General features: G+C 43.5%; 1 protein-coding gene across 6 annotated transcripts in view; it reads left to right on the forward strand.

Annotated features, from left to right (window-relative positions):
• LOC140912505 (NACHT, LRR and PYD domains-containing protein 3) overlaps positions 1 to 20,274 on the forward strand; it is a 36,485-nt gene extending 16,211 nt beyond the window's left edge. The window contains exons 5-9 of one of the 6 annotated variants that reach the window (XR_012159298.2): positions 1,100 to 1,270; positions 2,396 to 2,569; positions 8,482 to 8,652; positions 13,114 to 13,292; positions 13,670 to 13,749. Coding sequence is in view for 4 of the 6 variants with exons in the window: in XM_073346985.2 (XP_073203086.2) it covers positions 1,100 to 1,270; positions 2,396 to 2,569; positions 8,482 to 8,652; positions 8,724 to 8,814 (607 nt within the window). In the remaining 2 variants the exon portion in view is untranslated. Of the gene's footprint in view, positions 1 to 1,099; positions 1,271 to 2,395; positions 2,570 to 8,481; positions 8,653 to 8,723; positions 10,102 to 12,226 lie in introns of those variants that run through there. The other 5 variants (XR_012159299.2, XM_073346986.2, XM_073346989.2 and 2 more) reach the window with 5 other exon arrangements.
• The last annotated feature ends 738 nt before the right edge of the window (positions 20,275 to 21,012 follow it).

Consider the following 21,012-nt stretch of genomic DNA (forward strand, 5'->3'; position numbering starts at 1 on the left):
CCCACACAAAACTTTGATGTGAAACAGCCACAACTAGAGGCAGCCTCTGACATTTGCTGGGATGGACCTGCTATACCCAACTTCTTTGAAGTACGTGGGAGATATCTGTATTAATTTTGTCTGTGTGAGAGTTTGGTTATTGTATTGCTTGCTAAATGGTAACCAAGACAATGACTGTAGATGGCCCCAATTGCTGGTACTCACATGGAGGATGGAGGTGTTAATTCCTTTGAAGTTCACCTCCACCAGTGTGGAATCAGGGGATTTGGCTGGGTGAGTGAGGTCCCATCTTGTGAACTCCATGGGGTCCAGCAGGAAGACTTGCATGAAGAGCTTGAAAGTGTATAAACGCTGAGCCTCTGAGACAGAGGATGCAGAAGGTCTGCAGAGTAGCAGGCTGTAAGGCCCCCAGGAGAACAAGATGTGGGGAGGGGTAATCAAGGCTATGTCAGGCCTACATCAATCATGAGGGAGATGCTAAGCCTAGGTAAGAGGTGTATAGGGTTTTATAGTTTTAACTCTTTTCCTCCCAGTTTATGTTCCTATGGATGGATAAATAATACTTTGTTTCAGACAAGCTGTTCAGAGGCACTACATTTTCCTAATGATCTGGACTCCCGAAGAAAGTCTATAGCAGCAGCTAAAACCCAGTTAGATGTGTTGAGGAAACACAGCTGGTGAACAGGAGTTGGTGGTTGACTTTTTCTGACCATGAAATGACATCTCTCAGAGGAAATGACTGTGGGGCGGAGAGAGAGGGGTGAATGGGAAGAACCACGGGGTGGGCATCAATCCATCCTAAATTTTGGCTGTCTGTGGAAAGGGCTAGGGTCCGTGCTGCTTAGACAGGAAGTCAAACTCCAAAGTTTTTTGTTAACTGGCCAATGGCAGAATTTTGAGGTCTAGACAGCTGGACCATTCTTAATGCTGACTGGACAACAGTGAAGGGTGAGTGATGTGGCTTAAGTGGGAAGCCACAATCAAGCTGGCTTCTTATTAGTCTCAGTGCTCATTGGCTAGGGAGATGGGCTAGAAGGCAATTTTACTTCTTAAAACAAAAGCTGTGATCATGTCCTCTCTGTGCTACTCTCTCCTGCAGGTTAGATAAGTGCGGTCTCACAGCCAACTGTTGTGGGGTGCTCTCCTCTGTTCTCAGCACCAGCCAGACCTTGATAGAACTGAGCCTGAACTTGAATAAACTGGGCGATGCAGGGGTGAAGCAATTGTGTAAGGGACTGAGACATCCAGACTGTAAACTACAGACACTGGGGTAAGCGTTTACAGGCTTTACTTTATGTGAAGAGTTTGCAGGTCATGTGTGATGCCATCTCCTTTCAGGTACACAGAGATTCTGAAAGCTGAGAATGTCTCTAGCACTTGACATATCACTGGCCCACAACATGGGTGCAGCCTGTAAGATGTTGTTCTGTTTGGAAATGATGAATTTTAAAAAGATGGTCCTGAATTGAAGTATTGGATCTGACACTTCTCAATCTTGGGTTTAAATATTATTATCTTATGCACTGAAGGAATCCTCTAGCCTGGGTATGAGACTGATGGACTGGGGATAACACTGCTTATAAAAGCCATCGAGGGCAGTGAAACTCTTAGAATTGTGTCACCCAAACTCTTTACCCCCTGAACTCCATCACAGTCCTCGTTACCTACCTCTGTGTTATAGCCAGTAGTTCTCTGTCTCTCTCAGCTTGTGGGGGGAGGGGATAGGGTGACCAGATAGCAACTGTGAAAAATCGGGACGGGGGTGAGGGGCAATAGGAGCCCATATAAAAAAAAAGCCCCAAATATCGGGACTGTCCCTATAAAATCGGGACATCTGGTCACCCTAGGAGGGGAGAACCTGCTAATTTGGAGGGTTTCATTGGCAATCCTTCTTTCTGTACTGAACTGCTTGTTCCTTGCCCCCCCCCGCACCCTACACACACATCAGCAGTTCATACCTGTCCCTTAGGGTTAATGGTGCAGTTGGAATCCTGCATTCCAGGTGCAGATGAGGCACGCTACCTAAAAATGTTAAAGATCTGGTCCCCACCCTATCAGAAAGCATTGTGGACCAATGGACACCTCTCAATGGCCACTGAGTAGATGGGCTGAAGTCCCAGCAATTATCAGGGTCAAGTGGCTGGACTTGACTCTCCCCCTACCCTCAGCCCCAAGTCTCACAACACTATTTTCTGTGCTCAGACCTATGCTTCTGTTTTATGTAGCAATTTAATACAGTGTTTGCATCTTTACAGCATCCTACAAGAGCAATATCATTTAATCTACACTTCCAGAATGAATAAACTCTTTCTAGACTCCCATTGACATCAGTAGATAAAAACTGAGCAGGGAAGAAATGAGAAGTAATTTTCCTCTTTGTTTTTGGTTCCTGCAGTTTGTTTAGGTGTGATCTCACAGCTGATTGTTGTGGGGATCTCTCTTCTGCTCTTGGTATGAATCAGGTCCTGACAGAGCTGGACCTGAAGTGGAATCGCCAACTGGGAGATTCAGGAGTGAAGGTGCTTTGTGAAAGACTGAAACATCCAGGCTGCAGACTTAAGAAAATAAGGTAACAGCGGTGTCTGTTAGTTAGTCTGTGCCTGCTAAAATAATACCATCATAATTTTAGCTCATGCAATTAGCATTACAGTACCACATTGCATGCACTGCCAATACTGGACTAGCACCACTACCCTTCCTGCGGAAGGGAGAGAGACTCACTGCCGTACGGTTTGGCCATATTTTACTTGATTAAAAAATGGCTAGAGAACCAGTGGTGAGTGTCTCATACCAACTCTGGCTGCAGCATCAAGATTTTTTTTTAAAAAAACTCCTAATCTTGGTTGTGTGGGATGCCATGAAAAGTTTTTATCTCTGCCATAGCATCCGCAAAATCTCAGACAGGTTAGTTCCCGGTGGTAGATAGTCTGATAAATCCAGCCTGTCTCATTTTAGTAGCAGACCTGAGTCCTTCCTGTTGTGAGGAAACTACTTTGCACACAAGATTGATCAAATTAAGGACTGGCCCTCTGCTTCAGTGGTGGCAGAACAAGGTCTTGAGGGAACAAAGACCCTGAGTTTCAGCCAGTGATGCTCCCTCAGGTATTGGAGGTATTGAGTGAGCGATGTTTCAGCCTGTACTTTGGATCTATGGCCTTCCAGGCTGGTGAAGGCCTCTGAGGAAGTACTTGGGTCCCTCACTTATGGAGATTGTCAATACCTCTCTGCCTGTTGCTTTGAAGGAGGCATTACTCAATACAGACAATCTTGCTAATTATTGACCAGTATCATAGAATCATTGAAGATTAGGGTTGGAAGAGACCTCAGGAGGCCATCCAGTCCAACCCCCTGCTCAAAGCAGGACAAACACCAACTAAATCATCCCAGCCAGGGCTTTGTCAAGCTGGGCCTTAAAAACTTCTAAGGATGGAGATTCCACCACCTCCCTTGGTAACCCATTTCAGTGCTTCACCACCCTCTTAGTGAAATAGTGTTTCCTAATATCCAACCTAGACCTGCCGCACAGTAACTTGAGACCATTGCTCCTCGTTCTGTCATCTGCGACCACTGAGAACAGCCTAGCTCCATCCTCTTTGGAACCCCCCTTCAGGTAGTTGAAGGCTGCTATCAAATCCCCCCTTACTTTTCTCTTCTGCAGACTAAATAAGCCCCTCCTCTTAAATCATGTGCCCCAGCCCCCTAATAATTTCCATTGCCCTACACTGGACTCTTTCCAATTGGTCCACATCTGTTCTGTAGTGGGGGGCCCAAAACTGGATGCAATACTCCAGATGTGGCCTCACAAGTAGAGGGGACTAATCACTTCCCTCCATCTGCTGGCAATGCTCCTGTGCAGCCCAATATATCGTAAGCCTTATTGGCAACAAGGGCACACTGCTGACTCTTATCCACCTTCTCATCCAATGTAATCCTCAGGTCCTTTTCTGAAGAACTGCTGCCTAGCCATTCGGTCCCTAGTTTGTAGCATAGCATGGGATTCTTCCTTCCTAAGTGCAGGACTCTGCACTTCTCCTTGTTGAACCTCATCAGATTTCTTTTGGCCCAATCCTCTAATTTGTCTAGGTCCCTCTGTATCCTATCCCTACCCTCCAGCGTATCTACCTCTCCTCCCAGTTTAGTGTCATCTGCAAACTTGCTGAGGGTGCAGTCCACACCATCCTCCAGATCATTAATGAAGATATTGAACAAAACTGGCCCCAGGACCAATCCTTGGGGCACTCCACTTGATACTGGCTGCCAACTAGATATCGAGCCGTTGATCACTACCCGTTGAGCCCGACAATCTAGCCAGCTTTCTATCTACCTTATAGTCCATTCATCCAGCCCATACTTTTTTGACTCGCTGGCAAGAATACTGTGGGAGACTGTAACAAAAGCTTTGCTAAAGTCAAGGAATAGTATGTCCACTGCTTTCCCCTCATCCACAGAGCCAGTTATCTCATCATAGAAGGCAATTAGTTTAGTCAGGCATGACTTGCCCTTGGTGAATCCATGCTCACGGTTCCTGATCACTTTCCTGTCCCCTAAGTGCTTCAAAATTGATTTCTTGAAGACCTGCTCCATGATTTTTCCAGGGACTGAGGTGGTGCTGACTGGCCTGTAGTTCCCAGGAACCTCCTTCTTCCCTTTTTTAAAGATGGACACTACATTAGCCTTTTTCCAGTCGTCCAGGACCTCCCCCGATCACCATGAGTTTTCAAAGATAATGGCCAATGGCTCTGCAATCACATCCGCCAACTCCTTTATCACCCTCAGATGCAGTGCATCCAGCCCCATGGACTTGTGCTCGTCCAGCTTTTCTAAATAGTCCTGAACCACTTCTTTCTCCACAGAGGGCTAGTCACCTCCTCCCCATACTGTGCTGCCCAGTGTAGTAGTCTGGGAGCTGACCTTGTTCGTGAAGACAGAGGCAAAAAAAGCATTGAGTACATTTTCCACATCCTCTATCACTAGGTTGCCTCCCACATTCAGCAAGGGGCCCACACTTTGCTTGACCTACTTCTTGTTGCTAACATACCTGAAGAAACCCTTCTTGTTACTCTTAACGTCCCTTGCTAGCTGCAACTCCAGGTGTGATTTGGCCTTCCTGATTTCACTCCTGCATGCCTGAGCAGTATTTTTATACTCCTCCCTGGTCATTTGTCCAGTCTTCCACTTCTTGTAATCTTCTTTTTTGTGTTTAAGATCAGCAAGGATTTCACTGTTAAGCCAAGCTAGTCGCCTGCCATATTTACTATTCTTTCTCTTCACTGGTTTCATTCTTTTCTCTCAGATCTCAACAAGTAGTTGTGGTCTATTGCTCCTCTTCTGTTACCCGCACAAATTTTCTGCCCTTCACACACTGTAGGGGCACCCACTTTTACCTGTTTTTAGGGTTCAGGCATAACCCTGTTAATTTGAATACCCACCCGTACCCAATTCCTAGGCCTCAGGGTGTAACTTCCTGCGGGTTTGCAGGACCTTTTACCAGTGAAGGAGCCTTACACAGTAATATCCTTACTCTATTTATTAACAATTACCAAGCAAGCCGAATACACACGCTAAGCACACAATGCTATGCTCACCAATCCTGATCAGGCAGGTGAACTTTCCCTGTTGGCCAGGCAAGGTCAGTCTCATCTGGGTTCTGGTTGCTGCACGTCACGGTTGTGCAGAGGATTCTTAGCAGCTCTGGTCTTAGGCTGTATTTTGGGGGTGAGTTCTTCTTCCAGGTCTTTCCTTCTTCTTATTCTTCTTTTCCTTCTTTTCCCCTCTGCTGGTCTCCTTCTTGGACCCCAGTTTATATAGTGAAACTTGAGTCCTGCTTAGCGATACCTTAACAAATTACTTTACTAAAATTTTACTAACCAATTCTGATATATTGTAACATAATTCTCTAACCAGTTATATCCCACCACCTTCATTGATTTACATCTAGAAAAATTAATTATACAGCAGACAGAAACAATTAAAGAACCAGACACAGACCATATAGACAAACAATAGGGAAGTGGGGACCATAATGACAAAACAATAAAAAAATGGGGATTTCACAGCCCCCACTATTGATAAGTGCTTTCTTGTCAGACAGAATGCATCAAATCAAGTTTTTCTTTAACCATCTTAAGATCTGTTTCTTTATCTGGTGATAGTGGGTGCCATTAGGACTGGGTCTCTTTTTCTTAACAGCCTGATATTACACTATTTTAATGTAATTTGGATAGAATGAGAGGATGTGACTTTCTGCTACTCAGCTAATAGCTGCGGCTCTTTCAATCTGGCTGCAGACAAAGGCCGTAGGCTTTTAGGACTTACAGTATGGCTACAGGCCTTATAATATGCTGCAGGAAAAGGGCCTGATCCTTACAGTTTCCTGAAGAGCTCTTAGGTGTGGGGTGCCATGTGGGGCCATTCTGTCACCCATCTTGTTCAGTGTGTCAGTGGGGCAGTGAGGAGAGTCTAGTGAAGAGGCATGGGGTTTGGTGTTTTCAATATTCTGATGACATCCAGCTACAAGTCTTTCTTCCATCTAACTCAGATGATACAGTTCAGTGCTTCAGCCAGAGTCTAGACTAGATTGTGGCATGAATGGGAGCAAGCTGGCAGAAGCTTAACCCAGACAAGACTGAGGTGATGATGGTAGGTTGGGGGAAGAAGATGGAGGACGCATTTGAGATAATATCAATTCCTTTGATTTGGAGGAGAACGTCTGCTGTTAGTTTCTAGGGTTTGTAACTTAGGGATAGTTCTAGACCCCAGCTGCTGTTTGATGATCATGTTACAGCAGTGACTCAGTAAGCTTTCTATCATCTGTGTCTGGCTAGCAGGTTACAACCCTTCCTTTTGGATGTAGGCCTTGCCATTGCTATCCATACTTCTATTCTTTCAAAATCAGACTATTACAATATGCTCTGTAGGGTTACACCTTAACCCATTGAGAGTCTAAAGCTGGTGTAGAACAGGGTATCTCGATTGGGAGCACATGACACCAGGGCTCCGGGATGTCCACTGGCTGCTCTTTGGTCTCCAGGTGGAATTTCAGAGTATGGATTATGACCTGTAAAGCCCTACAAGGCCTAGGACTGGTCTGCCTGAGGGATCACCTCTGTCCCCAGGCCAGACTGCCACAGCCATGCTCAGCAGAGGCACCTCAGCTGGATCCCCCTTTATAAAAGGATGTGGGGGGGGGGTGGCTGGCAGGCCATTCTCCGGTGGGCTCTGGGACTTGCTGCCCCTGCTTGGTTGGAAATAGCTTGAATTGGGTGACTTTCTGGGTATGCTTCAAAAAACATCTGTAGGGTTTTTGCAGAGGGCTGAAGATACGCTTCCCAGAATGATAAAGGGGTGGAAAGGAGTTTTTATAAGTGGACGAGTTCCTGTTGAAATGATTACTTGACTGCTGCTGTTGCTGGTTTGTTAAGGCATATCAAGCCTTGGACAGGTGCCTTTTTCAGTTATTAATTAAATTGAAATAAAGGAAATTAGCAACACATGATCAGGAATCAAAATATGCACTTTGAGAGAGATGCTGAAAAGGACCGATGCACTTTACTAGCACTTCCCTGCTTTTTTCATTTGGACGTAATAACGTTTTCTCCAAGTGTGGAAAGATAACAAAGATATTGTGGATCCCAAAAGAAAACAAAGAATATTGCAGTAGAACAACCAAAGCACGTGCATCATTGCTGCACTCAGTTGGGCTTCTTTATACTTAGATTTGCTTTGATACAATTCATTTCAGTAGGCATTGTGTCAAGTCTCACTAACACCAATCTAGAGTCTTTACATAGAGGTAACTGGATGTAACATACCCAGAGGAAACAAGATGTAAGCTAAAGTAGTGTTGAAATTTGTTTCTCTCATTAAAACAAGGAGTGCTGATTTTCAACAATTATTCACTGCCACAAAACTTCGGTAGTGTAGTGTTAAGTGTCACTGCTCGTGTTTTGTACCTTTCCAAAATGTCAAATGCACCTTTGAAAACCAGGAGATAAAGAGTGAGGTGCATAGTCATCAGGTAGCTTGTTTCTGGGTGTGAGGGATGTTGACTCCTGCAACATAAGGCTCACAGTTTTAGCAATGAGGAACATTTCTGGAGAAAGAGAGCTGATACAGAAGCTGTGACTCCATCTGCTTAGCCAGAAGGGAACAAGAGTTCTGTGCAGCAATGAGAGAGGTTTAAGCCAGTTTTCCAGCCACATCCTTCTGCAGGTTGATTCCCCAGCCCTTTTGTCATGACCTACAGTCAACACCTCATTCACAGAATTTCACTTGTGGAATACATGGAAAATGACTTAACAGGTGCATGTGGCAAGGAATCCACTGAGAGGACTTTTATTGCTTACTGTCACATGGCTTCCTGCTGGAGCCCTGTGACTTATCTCTACATCCAGGAATAAGAATCTGTCTAGACACCTATTGATGTCAGTGGGAGAAAGAAATAAGGAGTAACTTCTCTCTCAATATTTTTGCCTCTTGTAGATTTTCTTGGTGCAATCTTACAGCTGATTGTTGTAGCGATCTCTCCACTGTTCTCAGTACAAATCAGATCCTGACAGAGCTGGACCTCGGGGAGAACAACCTGGGATATTCAGGTTTGAAGCTGCTGTGTGAAAAACTGAAAGACCAAAATTGCAAGCTCAGGAAAATAAGGTAAGTAACAATCGGCTTCCTTTTAGTGTCTTTTAAAATAATACAATCCTGATTCTCACTTTTGCTACTAGGATTGCAGTATTACAATGGATGCAGTACCAACCCTCGATCAGCACCACTAACCTGCATGGGGAAGAGAAGAGAGAGACGGGGCTGTGTTGATCGGCCATCTTTAGACAGACCAAAAGTGTGATCATATACTAGATGTTATATATACTAGATGTCATATACTGGAACATGAGGTTCTAACATCAAAATCTGCTCCATTTATATTTTCCTCAGAAAGGTAGATGCAGAACGCAAGTCTGGGATCCTGTCATCATTTAAAATAACCCTCTTCCTTCATTCCTCTCATTTACCACCATGAGGATAATTAATTCTGGGACAAAGTTGGAAGGGAAAAAGAAAGACTCAAAGAAAGAGAGAAAGCGGGGACAAATAGGTCAGGATTGTCTGTCAGGTAGCCCAGTTTCTTCATTCTTTAGTGCAAGCCTGCCCCTCTCTCTAGGCAGCAGCCCTCACAGGTGTTAGCAGCACTGGCAAGTGTAGTTAAGACAGACATCAGGAACATGAAGAGCTTGGTTCAGCATACATGCCAGGCAGTTATAAATTGTTGTAATGTTCCTTTGTTCACAAAATTTCAGACAACTAGCTTAGTTCCCTGTAAATCCAGCATGACACTCAGCTACGTGTTCTAAATCTACAAATACAAGAGGACGTTATGAAAAAAATGATGAAAGATGGACTCAGATAAAGGGAGATAAATTCTGTGGAGACTTTGGGCTAGTACAATTATTGATACATTAAAAAACACCCCACGAGGCAAAAATGGAATATTAAAGCTGAAAAGTTAAGCTCTTAAAGTTTAGGAAATGCCAGAATTGAAGTTGCTTTTACAATGTTAATTCAGCCTCCTGGTGTGTAGGCATCGTGATAAAACCTTTAATTATGTGATCACAAATTCTTTTTATTTTCTACAGGCTCCTTGCCTCATTAACTGCACAGGATAGATAGTGTTACTGAATGGACAGTCATTCAATGTTCCTTGTTAGCGTTTTAATAGACATGTTCAAAGTACATAATCTTTTTTTAAGATATGGTTTTCTTTTGAGACTTCTTTGAGGAAAAGAGAACAACTTGTAATGTGTGTTCCTCTTGTACATATGTCAGAGTTAAAGCTGTATAATAGTTTATGAAGCCTTGTGTGTAGTGGAAGGAGGATAGCAATAGGTAAGAATTAATACATTTTTATACTGATGTTGTTAGAGAAACAAAAGTGTTTTATTTTGTTTTTATTTCCTAGCTTTTCAGCACTGGAGAAAAACGTTGTTAAAGCAGAACAGAGCAACCTCAACTAACAGCACACACAGATTTTTTTTTTTAAATCTGTGAATTTCCCTAGTTTTTAAGAAGACATGCGCAGGGCCCACGATCTGGTGATGTGGCAAGAGTGGGGTTATTCAGTTGAGCAATGCACTTCCTTCACTTGCAGGGACTGCCCCCACGGTCTCAAGGCTCTAAAAGAAACGGCAGGTAAAGAAAGCTAAGGACTCCAGGCAGAAGAATTACTAGCCTATAGTTTCTTCTGTATAAAAGCACATCACGGGAATACAGTACGGTGACGGCCCATTGAAACCTTCATGCAGGATAGAGGGCTGGATTTTCCCCTCTGTCTTTGAAGTTAAAGCTTTATAAAGATGTTCATAGCAAATGACTAGTACTATTAAATTCCACTGAAAAAAGCCAAGAGTAAGCAAATAACTCATCAAAATAAAAAACTTATGGATTTTGAAGGACAACTCTGTTCAGAACACACCACACCAGAGCAGAGACAGCAGCAGCCTGCAAAGGAGTCATGGGGTGACAGCCTGAACCTAGGTCTTTAGGTTTTGGACAAACTTAGCAGGCGAACCAAAACCTAAAGACCTAGGTTCAGGCTGTCACCGCATGCCTCCTTTGCAGGCTGCTGCTGTCTCTGCTCTGGTGTGGTGTTGTGTGGTGTGTTCTGAATGGAGTTGTCCCTCAGAGTCCATAAGTTTTTTATTTTGACGAGTTATTTGCTTACTCTTGGCTTTTTTCAGTGGAATTTAATAGTACTAGTCATTTGCTATGAACATCTTTATAAAGCTTTAACTTCACAGACAGAGGGGAAAATCCAGCCATCTATTCTGCATGAAGGTTTCAATGGGCCGTCACCGTACTGTATCCCCGTGATGTGCTTTTATACAGAAGAAACTATAGGCTAGTAATTCTCCTGCCTGGAGTCCTTAGCTTTCTTTACCTGCCATTTCTTTTAGAGCCTTGAGACCGTGGGGGCAGTCCCTGCAAGTGAAGGAAGTGCATTGCTCAACTGAATAACCCCACTCTTGCCACATCACCAGATCGTGGGCCCTGCGCATATCTTCTGAGCTGCTGTTCTAGTTTGTGGATTGTTTCTTGTCCTCTTGTGCAGTGTGATTTGTTTACGCTCCTAGTTTTTAAGGTGACCGTATAAATTGGAGATGAAAAATGGAATCCAAATAATATACTGCTTGGTAAAGAATGTTGGCAATACAGCAAACATGGCAGCAGCAGTCTGTGTTCAACAATGGAAAATCTTGACATCTGATTAAGTGTGGCCAATGTGACTCCTGTAATAGCCATCCAAACATGCCATAAAAGGCACCATGTCATCCATGGAAGGGAGCTCTAAAGCCTTGCCAATGGGTATATATTGACTTTTCAGGAAAAAAAAAAACAAGCAAATGATCCTTATTCTTGCTAGCCAGAGGTAGTGCACATGACAACAACCTCTTCTGGAAAAACACCTGAAAGTGGTTTGCAATATGTTTGCCACCTACTTGTGGAGTTTATTTCAGATAATGGTTCACAATTTATTTCTGAGGACATTTCTATGGCAAAATTCTGTGAAATGTGCTAGGTCAGCTACCTGTCACCCAGCTTCAAATGGATTGGCAGAGTGTTTTGTGCAGTCACTGAAATAAGGATTACCCAAAAATGGTAGGAAATTTGCAAAGCCCAAGTGGCAAGGATATCCTGTTCTCATATAGGTCAACCCCCCAGTCTACCACTCAGAAAACTCCCAGTGGAATTGTTTTTAAGATGTCAGTTATGTACTAGACCAGACTCATTGAGAGCACTCCATGAAAGACCGCAAACAGGGAAAAACCCACAGCATTAACCTCCCAGGTTTGTCTGCCTAGGGCAGACAATGTTGGTACAAAATTATAGGGCCGGGATGAGGTGGGGGAAAAGGTGTGGAAAAGCAAATACTGGGAGCAGTGAGAGGTAAAAGGAGAGATAATGTAGAGGCACATTGACCAACGATTATCAGACAGAAGCCCAGCACAGTTACAGCCTCTGAAGTTAGAAAAAAATATTACAGGTGTTGTTAGCCAGAGGAGGAGAGAGGAGTTGGTACCAGACAATGTTAGGAGAGGGGGACAGCAAAAGGTGCTCCTGCTGGGGGTGAGCCAAACTTGCTCTTCCTGATTAGCACCAACAGCTGAAGGGAAATCACAGACCTCCCATAAAGGTAAACTTGTGATTTTTTTTTATTGTGTTTGTTATTTAGGAAATGATGTGGGGTAGTGAAAACTGTGGTAACATTGCAAGCTATCGCTAAGGTTGTAAAGGGTTTACTTGTCCAGCTTGCAGCCTAGAGGGGCTCTGTACGGAAGCATGTGATCTGGGCCTTGAGCAGCTGATCTGTAAAGAGCCAGCCTAGAGCATGGTGGGGTGAGTTGTGCCTCTCTGCCTTAGGGAGCAGCCTGGCTTTTCTCTCTCTCTCTCTCTCTGTTGGTTCTTCTGCGTTAGGGTTCTGGATTTTAAGAAATGTTATGTTGCCCAATGCTCCAGAAAGAGAATTTTGTTTTTATTTAACTTCTGTTTGCATGCCATGAACAGAACACTCTTGTAGGGGAAGTTTAGTTGAACTTTGCTGGGGACCCTCTGTGGAGGGTCTTATGACCTCAGGAAAATAAAGTTTCCCTTACCCATATAGAAGGAACTTCACTGGCATGGCCCATCTTTGTTAGTCTTACTCTATGCTCAATAAAGACTGAGGGGTGTGTGTGTGATGAAGTCCTGGGAGGGCTACAATTACTTTGGGGAAACACTTTCTTGAGTTTGGCCTATTTCTCAGCTGAATAAGTCCGTTTCTGAGTCTTTGTTCTCAGAACTTTGTTGATGGGGGCAGAGTTGTGTTATATGGATAGGCTTATCTGTGCATCTCCACACTTAAAAACGCTTTGCTTTCTTTTAAATTTAATCATAACTGAATTTCCTGGGTTTTTAGTTATTTTGTTAGCAAAGTTCTCAGAAGTAACTAAAAGGTAAAAACGTATCTTTTCTTTCAACCTTAACTCCAGATTAAGGAAATTGTTAAGTTTTAAACACTTTTAAAAATTCTTAACATGCATTGGAAGCCGAATATGCTGTAAAACTCTTTAAACTCCACAGGGCTTTGGGAATGGGAGAGCAAGGAGCACGTGAGGCAGGAAAAGGGGGAACCCTTGGGAGTTCAGTGCTGTAGCTGACTCCTCAGCCGGCCTTTGAGAGCCAACCTTCCGCCGCACGCCCCCATTAACCTCTTCCTGCTCCATTCTAATATTTTCAGGACCTTCTTCAGACTGTAGAAGGTCAGTGGGAACCATGATGCTGATGTAGAAATGTATAAGAGAGGTGACTTGAAATAGTCAGGTGAAGGGTTGCAGAAGTTGCTGGGGCTAGGAGAATATAGAGCCATCTGATGTGCTGCACGTGCAGGCTCAGGAACCAGATGAAGGGGTATTACATACTTTTTAAGGAGGAAGGTGCAGAGATTTTTGCAGAATTTGTGCAATGACTAAATGCCCTCACTTGCATAGTTGCTGAATACGCATTGCCTTTCTTAGTGAATGAAAGTATGCGTGGTATGTTGCCCTTCAAAGAGACTGTGGACTCAGGGAGCATTTGAATTGGGAGCTGGATCGCTCCTTTTGTATCTGATAAAATCAATACTTTTTTCATCCCATAGGTTACGGTGTAGCAATATGAGTGAAGAAATGAGGAGAGAGCTGAGCGCTGTGGAAACAATGAACCCTCATCTGGTCATACAGCTATAATGTTGTGCCCCCCAAGAAGGGCAACAGCTAACTTACCTTCAGGGTGTTAATGATTGTTTCTACTGGGTGGAGCAATTGATAATATGGCAAGTATGCTGCAGTCATGTTTGTTTAAAAAAAAAAAGGCAGAATTTTGTTTGCCTGATCATGCTAGGAGAAAAACAGCAGGCAGTTCCTTGCTAGGAAACCCCCAAGTCTGCTATGTAGGGACCTGTGCCCAAGAAGCCCTATCTCTTTGATTCCTCTCAGGTCATGTTCACAACTTCTGCTGGCTTGCTCACTCCAACACACACAACCTGCGGGCAGTATCCTAGTCCCTGTATTTGTATGGTTTTTTTCCCCATACATTTCTTTTTTTGCCTTATTTTTAAAATAGAAATTCCGGTCTTGGCAGACTGTGCAGCTGCATCTACACTAAGATGTTACATGATACTTCTGTAACGTGATGCTCAAAGCAGTGCCTCTCTGTCACTGGTAGCAATGGTGGGAGTGGGCACAGCCATGATTACCACCGTGTGGTAAATCTTCACATTAGTTAAGCATTGATTTGGACAAAGTGTGGTCGACTATGCCTTCCTGCACTATTACTGCCCCAAGGTACTGAGAGATATACTGGCTGCTCCAATCCCCCGAAGAGTACGTAGCATGCCACTGGATCAGTGTATGAGCGGCTCAGTCTGCTGTGGAGGACGACGATGACTTCCCTGATAACTTTTAGCCCAGTGGTTAGGATACCCACCTGGGATGGGGGAGGCCTCCAGTGAGGGGGAGAAGGTATTTAAACAAGGATCTTCCACATTTCAGGGGAGCGTTCTAGCCATTGGACTATGGGACAATCTCAGAAGGGGTTTCCTCAGTCTTTCATGTTGAAGTTGTTCCATGTTAAGTAAATAATTAAATATTAAGCGAGCCCAGAGAAAGAGTTAGAATATTTCTATGCCTACTGGTTAGGGGTACTCACCTGAGAAAGGGATGATCCCTTTTCAAATGCCTTCTGCCTGTCAGGTAGAAGGGGGACTTGAACTGGAGATCCCCCACATGCGGGTGAGTATCCTATCCTCTAGGTTAATGGCTTTGGGGAGAGGCATGCCTCCTCCTGGTTTTGTTTCAGCCTCCGCATGTGACAGTGGCCAAACACCTAGCTTCTCCCAGTTCACAGATCACAAGCAGAGAAGTCCAGACTACAGGGAGACACCTAAGTGCCTATTTCCGAGAGAGAGGCAAGTCTTAGCTCACACCCCTTTTTTCAGCATCTCCCATTGGCTAGTGGAAGTGGCTTCCCCCCTGGCAACGCTGGTTTTGTCGAATGCAATCTAAGGCACCTTTCTCCCCCCATTCATTGTATAGGGAGTCTAGGTGCCTAACTCAGGCTTTGTGGATCACAGTGTTGTTCCTGTGAGTTTTCTAGGCACCATGGTGCTCAGTGTCTGTGTCCATTCATGGATCCCACCCCTGGTTACTAAAAATAAATGAATAACAAAAACCAGTCCAAATGATCAAAGTAGCCAGTTGGAGTAGGGCTGGGCTCACAGGGAGCCTGATGCTGAGAAAAGTTGATCATGTGCAATTCCAGTTAAAGTCAAGATTAATCCCAGGTTGGGGGCCTAATTTACTGGCATTTCTCACTTACTAGCATTAAATGATTTAGGGCTAGATTTTAAAAAAATATCAGCTCCCTGCAGCAGTTCCTGTTATTCTTAACAGGAGCTAGAAACTAAACACCTTGAAAATCTGGCCGGGTAGGTGTTTAAAAGGGAGCTGTTGGGTGCTGAGCTAGCCCGAAATCTTTAGTGAGATTGAATGTAGACAGCCCCAGTGTAGCAAATTTTTTTGGTTCTATGTTTTCTGTTAGTTTACTCTGAATCAATAGAAACAGATTTATTCACAAAGCTTTATCATTTGCAAAGCAATGCATTACTTAGTTGAAGGCTATTCTGTTCATCCCCTGTTGCACTAAACCAATGTTAAAACAAAGAGGTCCTCAAGATTTAAAATGAATTTTGACACTGGTTTTTTATATATCACCTGATTCAACTTTCACTGGGAAAGTTGATGAGAGTTGGATCAGGCCCTCTATGAAGAAATATGGTCCTGCTGCTATTATTGTCCCTACCTAACAAAGTGAACTATGCACGCTGGACAGAAATGCAGAGACCTTCATTTATTTTAATAGGGTAGCTAGCTACTGTTGCTTTGCAATCTTAAGGGAAGAGATGATAGTGATCATCTCTATAGCTTACACTGTCCTGAGTTTAATTTTGGAACATCTTCCTCTGTCATTGTTTTTCTTTCCTGTGCTATTTTGTTTATGGATTTTGTATTATTAATAAAGTCATTTTAAAAAAGTTTAACTACACTTGTAACAAGATGAATACATTATGACTGATTGTCACCATATCTGGTGCCGTATCTTTCATAGTGGCTGGCTCTCCTCATGCTCACAATGACCCTCACCTGTCTTTCTGTGGCACTGTCAGGGAGAAGTAGCATAGTCCCATCTGTGCCCTCATGTTCAAGCTGTACCATATTAGCTTGCCAGAGTTCAGAGCTCAGTTCCTCTCTCCAAGGCACCTTTCCAATGACTGCATCAGTAAACCACATCCAAAACCTATTGTCTTACATAAAAACAAGTTTGATTGGCAATTTCAATAAAGTTTTTACTCAGTGATTTTTCTCTAAGTGTAAAGATAAGCAGTGCTAGCCAAATATAACACAAAGCATTGCTGACATGGCACTGGACTCAGTAACAAAATACCGAACATTACCTGGGGCAGCAGCAGCCCCTCTTGTTCTCTGAACCTTGTCATGGATTAGGACTGGTTTCATTGTTTACGGGAAGTGACCCTATGCCCTGATTGTACCAGGACAGTCAGTGGTCCTAGGCCAGTTTACACCAGCTGAGGATGATGCCCAGTCTTTTGAGTTAGTAGCCCGAGTGGTGCACCTGCAACACGCTCAAACTCATCTGTGCAGTGCTCTTATAATCATTGGGCCTACACAGGTATCTTAATTTACCACACAATTCCTAACAGGCCCCAAAACTTCAGGGGTAGGGAGAGTACAGGCCACCATACGACATGCTGTGACTGACTGTTGAAGTGCTCTGTCACAGCCTCCCTCAGCTGCATAGCTCCACGTTGAACTCTTGTAATAGCCCTTTTGTCTGTGTCAAAGTCAGATTCAGGACTCACATAATTTGTCAGACCACTCTGTTTATTAGCAAAGCGCTTTGCCAATGCACCCAGATATATGTGAGCCCCCTGCAAAAGCTCAATCTAACTTATTTATACAGAAGCGAAAGCCAATTTAACATAGGAGACAAAAGGAAGCAGAAACTGACAAATATACATACATATCTTATTTGCATACTAACGTTTACCAATCTTCTAGCTCAGTAGGAGCTCTAAGTTAATTAGTCTGAGGACCCACTGTCTCACACTCCTTAATGCTTCTCTTCCTGACAACTATATTTCAACAAACTCTTCAAGCAGCATTTCTTTAGTGAATTATAATTTCAATATAATTCATTCTACTTTCACATCTGGCTGTTCAAACTCAGCAGATGGCTCTTCCATGTCCACCCTGGTGGCAACCTTTGACTCACAGATATTATGCAGCACACAACAGGCAGCTATAACCATTGGAATATTTTTCTCACTGAGATCCAATCTTGTGAGCAAACACCACCAGCGTCCCTTTAATCTACCAAAAGCACATTCAATTGTCATTGTGCATCTGCTGAGCCAGTAGTTGAATCTTTTCTCGGTGCTGTCAAGGTGGCTGGTGCATGGCTTCAAGAGCCAGGGGAACAAGGGGTAGGCTGGGTCCCCCAGCATCACTATTGGCATTTCACATAGCCAGTGGTAATCCACCGGTTGAGAAAGCATGTCCCTGCTTGCAGCTTTCTGAATAGTCCCGTGTTCTTAAAGTGTCATGCACTTTCTCTATCCAGCCAAAATGGATGTTGGTGAAGCATCCCCAGTGATCCACCAACGCTTGCATAACCTAGAAAAGTTGCCCTTTTCGTTGATGTACTCTGTGACAAGGCGGGCTGGTGCCAAACAGGTATATGCATGTCATCTGTCACCTCATGGCAGTTTGGGAACCCCACTGCTGCAGATCCATCCACATGTTCTGCATGTTACCAAGAATCACCATCCTGCAAAGCAGGAGACTATTAATGGTCCTGCCCACTTGCATGACAATAGCCCGCACTGTGCATTTTCCAGCTCCAAAATGGTTTTGCACTGACCAGGAGAAATCTAGCATGGGAAGCTCCACAGTGCAATCACTACTCGCTTCTCATCCGTCAGAACAGTTCTCATTCTGGTGTCCTTGCACTGGAGGGCTGGGTGAGCTTGACATACAGATCCAGCAATGTGGCCTTTCACATCGGAAAGTTCTGCAGCCACTGCTCTTTGTCCCAAGTCTGCATTACGATGCAATCCCACCAGTCAGTACTCATTTCTTGGGCCCAGAACCGGCACTCCACAATCTCCAGCTGTTCTATGAATGCTTTCAGCAAGCTTGAATTGGTTTTTGCTACGTCCCACAGCACTCTGTCCTCCACTAATTTGTCATGTCCCCCATTGCTGTGGTGGTTCTTTTGGTTCTGCAACTACCGGAGCATTGTTCATCCTGTTTGGAGTGCTCATGACAATAGTGCAGAGCTGTGTGCGTGCCCTGCTTCTGTCAGAGGTGGCAGACAGTGAAAAGTGCCTCATGGGTTTGTGGGATTTTTTAAAAAGGCATGAAAATTATGAGATTATGGATGGAATTGAAGTTGCATGATGGGAACTTGACCCCTTGCTCCCAGTCACCCCTGCGTGATTCCTTTCTGCCTCACCATGGGTTGCCAAAATATCCCCAAAAGTGTGCTGCATGATGGTGAGTTGCACACTGGGATACCTACCCATGGTGTATCAACACAAACACTCCTGGTGAGTGCACGCAGCACCAGCACACAGAGCCAAGTATGCATGGCTGCAGCCTTATGTCAACATAACTTACGTTGACCAAAGTTTGCAGTGTGCACATGGTGTAGGTCTTGAAACACCAGGGAAGTTCTAGAAGACTGGAAGAAAGGTAATGTTGTGCCAATATTTAAACAGGGTAAATGGGATTATGTGGGTAATTATAAACCTATCAGTTGGACATCGATTCTGGGCAGGATAGTGGAGTAGCTGATACAGGACTTGATTTAACTAGATGATTTAGTTGGGTTTGGTTCTAATTTGAGCAGGGGATTGGACTAGATGACCTCCTGTTGCCTCTTCCAACCCTAATCTTCTATGATTCTAAAGGAGGACTATAATTAATGCAAATCAGCATGGTCTTATGGAAAATAGATCCTGACAAGGTAACTTTTATATCTTTTTTGATGAATTACAAGTTTGGTTGAAAAAGGTAATGTTGATGTAATATGCTTAGGCTTCTGTGAGGCATTTGACCACATGGTACGGCACAACATTTTGTTTAAAAATCTAGAATGACAGCACATTAACATGGCACATTTTAAGTGGATTAAGAGATAGCTGACTGATAGGTCTCAAAATGTAATTGTAAATGGGAAAGTCATCTTAGAAAAGGTGGGTTTCTAAGAGGTCCCACTGAGATGGGTTCTTTGCCTTTGTTGTTTAACATTTGTATTAATGACCTGGAAGAAAAAACAAAATTATCAGAAATAAAGTTTGCAAATGACTGTGATGTTATCTGATTAAAATATGACCATGTAGATCATTGTTGCAACCACTGTTATATATTTGTGACAAATCTTGTACAAAATGTGTCATGTAAGATATCTATGAAAAGCTTATAATTTGCTGGTTATGATTATGCTATCTGTATGCATATATCACTTTTGCTTTTGAAGTTATGAGTATTGGCTCTATACCTGGATTTCAAATGTTTGCTCCTGGGGTAATGCCCACAAGGTAGTTAGCCAGCACATCTTGGAGGGACTATTCAAATTAAGTGGCTCATCAAGAAACACTTAACTGACAGGTTTCAGAGTAACAGCCGTGTTAGTCTGTATTCGCAAAAAGAAAAGGAGTACTTGTGGCACCTTAGAGACTAACCAATTTATTTGATCATGAGCTTTCGTGACAATGAACCATGGGAGATTCCCATCAACACTGAATGGACTGTCCTGAAAACATTCCATCTGAAGTATAGGTAATGGCCTCCTGAATGACTAGGCGAAATTCATAGACATGTGATTCCAACCAGCATCTTGTTACTGTACTTTCTCACAGTAAGAACAATGGGATTCCCTCCACATGCAGAAGGGATAAAAGGCCCTGGAAACTCCTCCATTTTGCCTCTTTCCTGCCCAAACCGCTGGACTATGGACTATACTAATGGGAGCATTCTAACCAAGGGACTGAGGACCTTCCAATGATTTGGAAGCAACCAGAGACTTGACTTAAGCCAGCAGTTTATTCTGTCACTGCTACAAGCCTGAACCAAGAACTTTTCATTTATTGTATGTATTTGATTCCTTTAACCAATTTTAACTCTCACCTTTTTTTTTATGAATAAACCTTTAGATTTTAGATACTAAAAGATTGGCATCAGGGTGATTTTTGGGTAAGATCTAAGTTATATATTGACCTGGGTGTGTGGCTGGTCCTTTGGGATCAGAAGAACCTTTTATTTGATGAGGCTGGTTGCAAAGAACCACTCACCTCTAAATCCAGTGTTTTTGGTGGTGATATAAAAACTGCAATGCCTAAGGAAACTGCTTTTATGACTTCTTGTTAGCCAGTGTGGTGAGACAGAAGTTTACTTTTGTTGCTGGTTTGGTATATCTTATGGAAGAATAACCACCAGTTTTGCATTGTTTGCCCTATTTCTCAGCAGTTTGTCCTGAATTTGGCATCCTCAGTTGTGACCCACTGAGGCACAGTTACAATGACACAATAATTAAGGAAGTGGTAAATAATGAAAAGGGCAGGTCACTGATACAGAGCGATCTGGATTGCTTGGTAATCTGGGTGCAAGCAAACAATATATGTTTTCATATGATTCGATGTGAATGTATACAGCTAGGAACTAAGAAGACAGGCCGTACTTACACGATGAAGGATTCTACCTGGGAAGCAGTGACTCTGAAAGAGATTTGGGGGTCACAGTGGATTATCCAGCTGAACCTGAGCTTCCCAGTGTGATGATGTGAAAAAAAAAGACTAATGCAATCCTTGTATGCATAAACAGGGGAATCTGGAATAGGCATAGAAGGGTTATTTTACCTGTT

The sequence above is a fragment of the Lepidochelys kempii genome, chromosome 6, assembly GCF_965140285.1.
Source record: "Lepidochelys kempii isolate rLepKem1 chromosome 6, rLepKem1.hap1, whole genome shotgun sequence".
Lineage (NCBI taxonomy): Eukaryota > Metazoa > Chordata > Testudines > Cheloniidae > Lepidochelys > Lepidochelys kempii.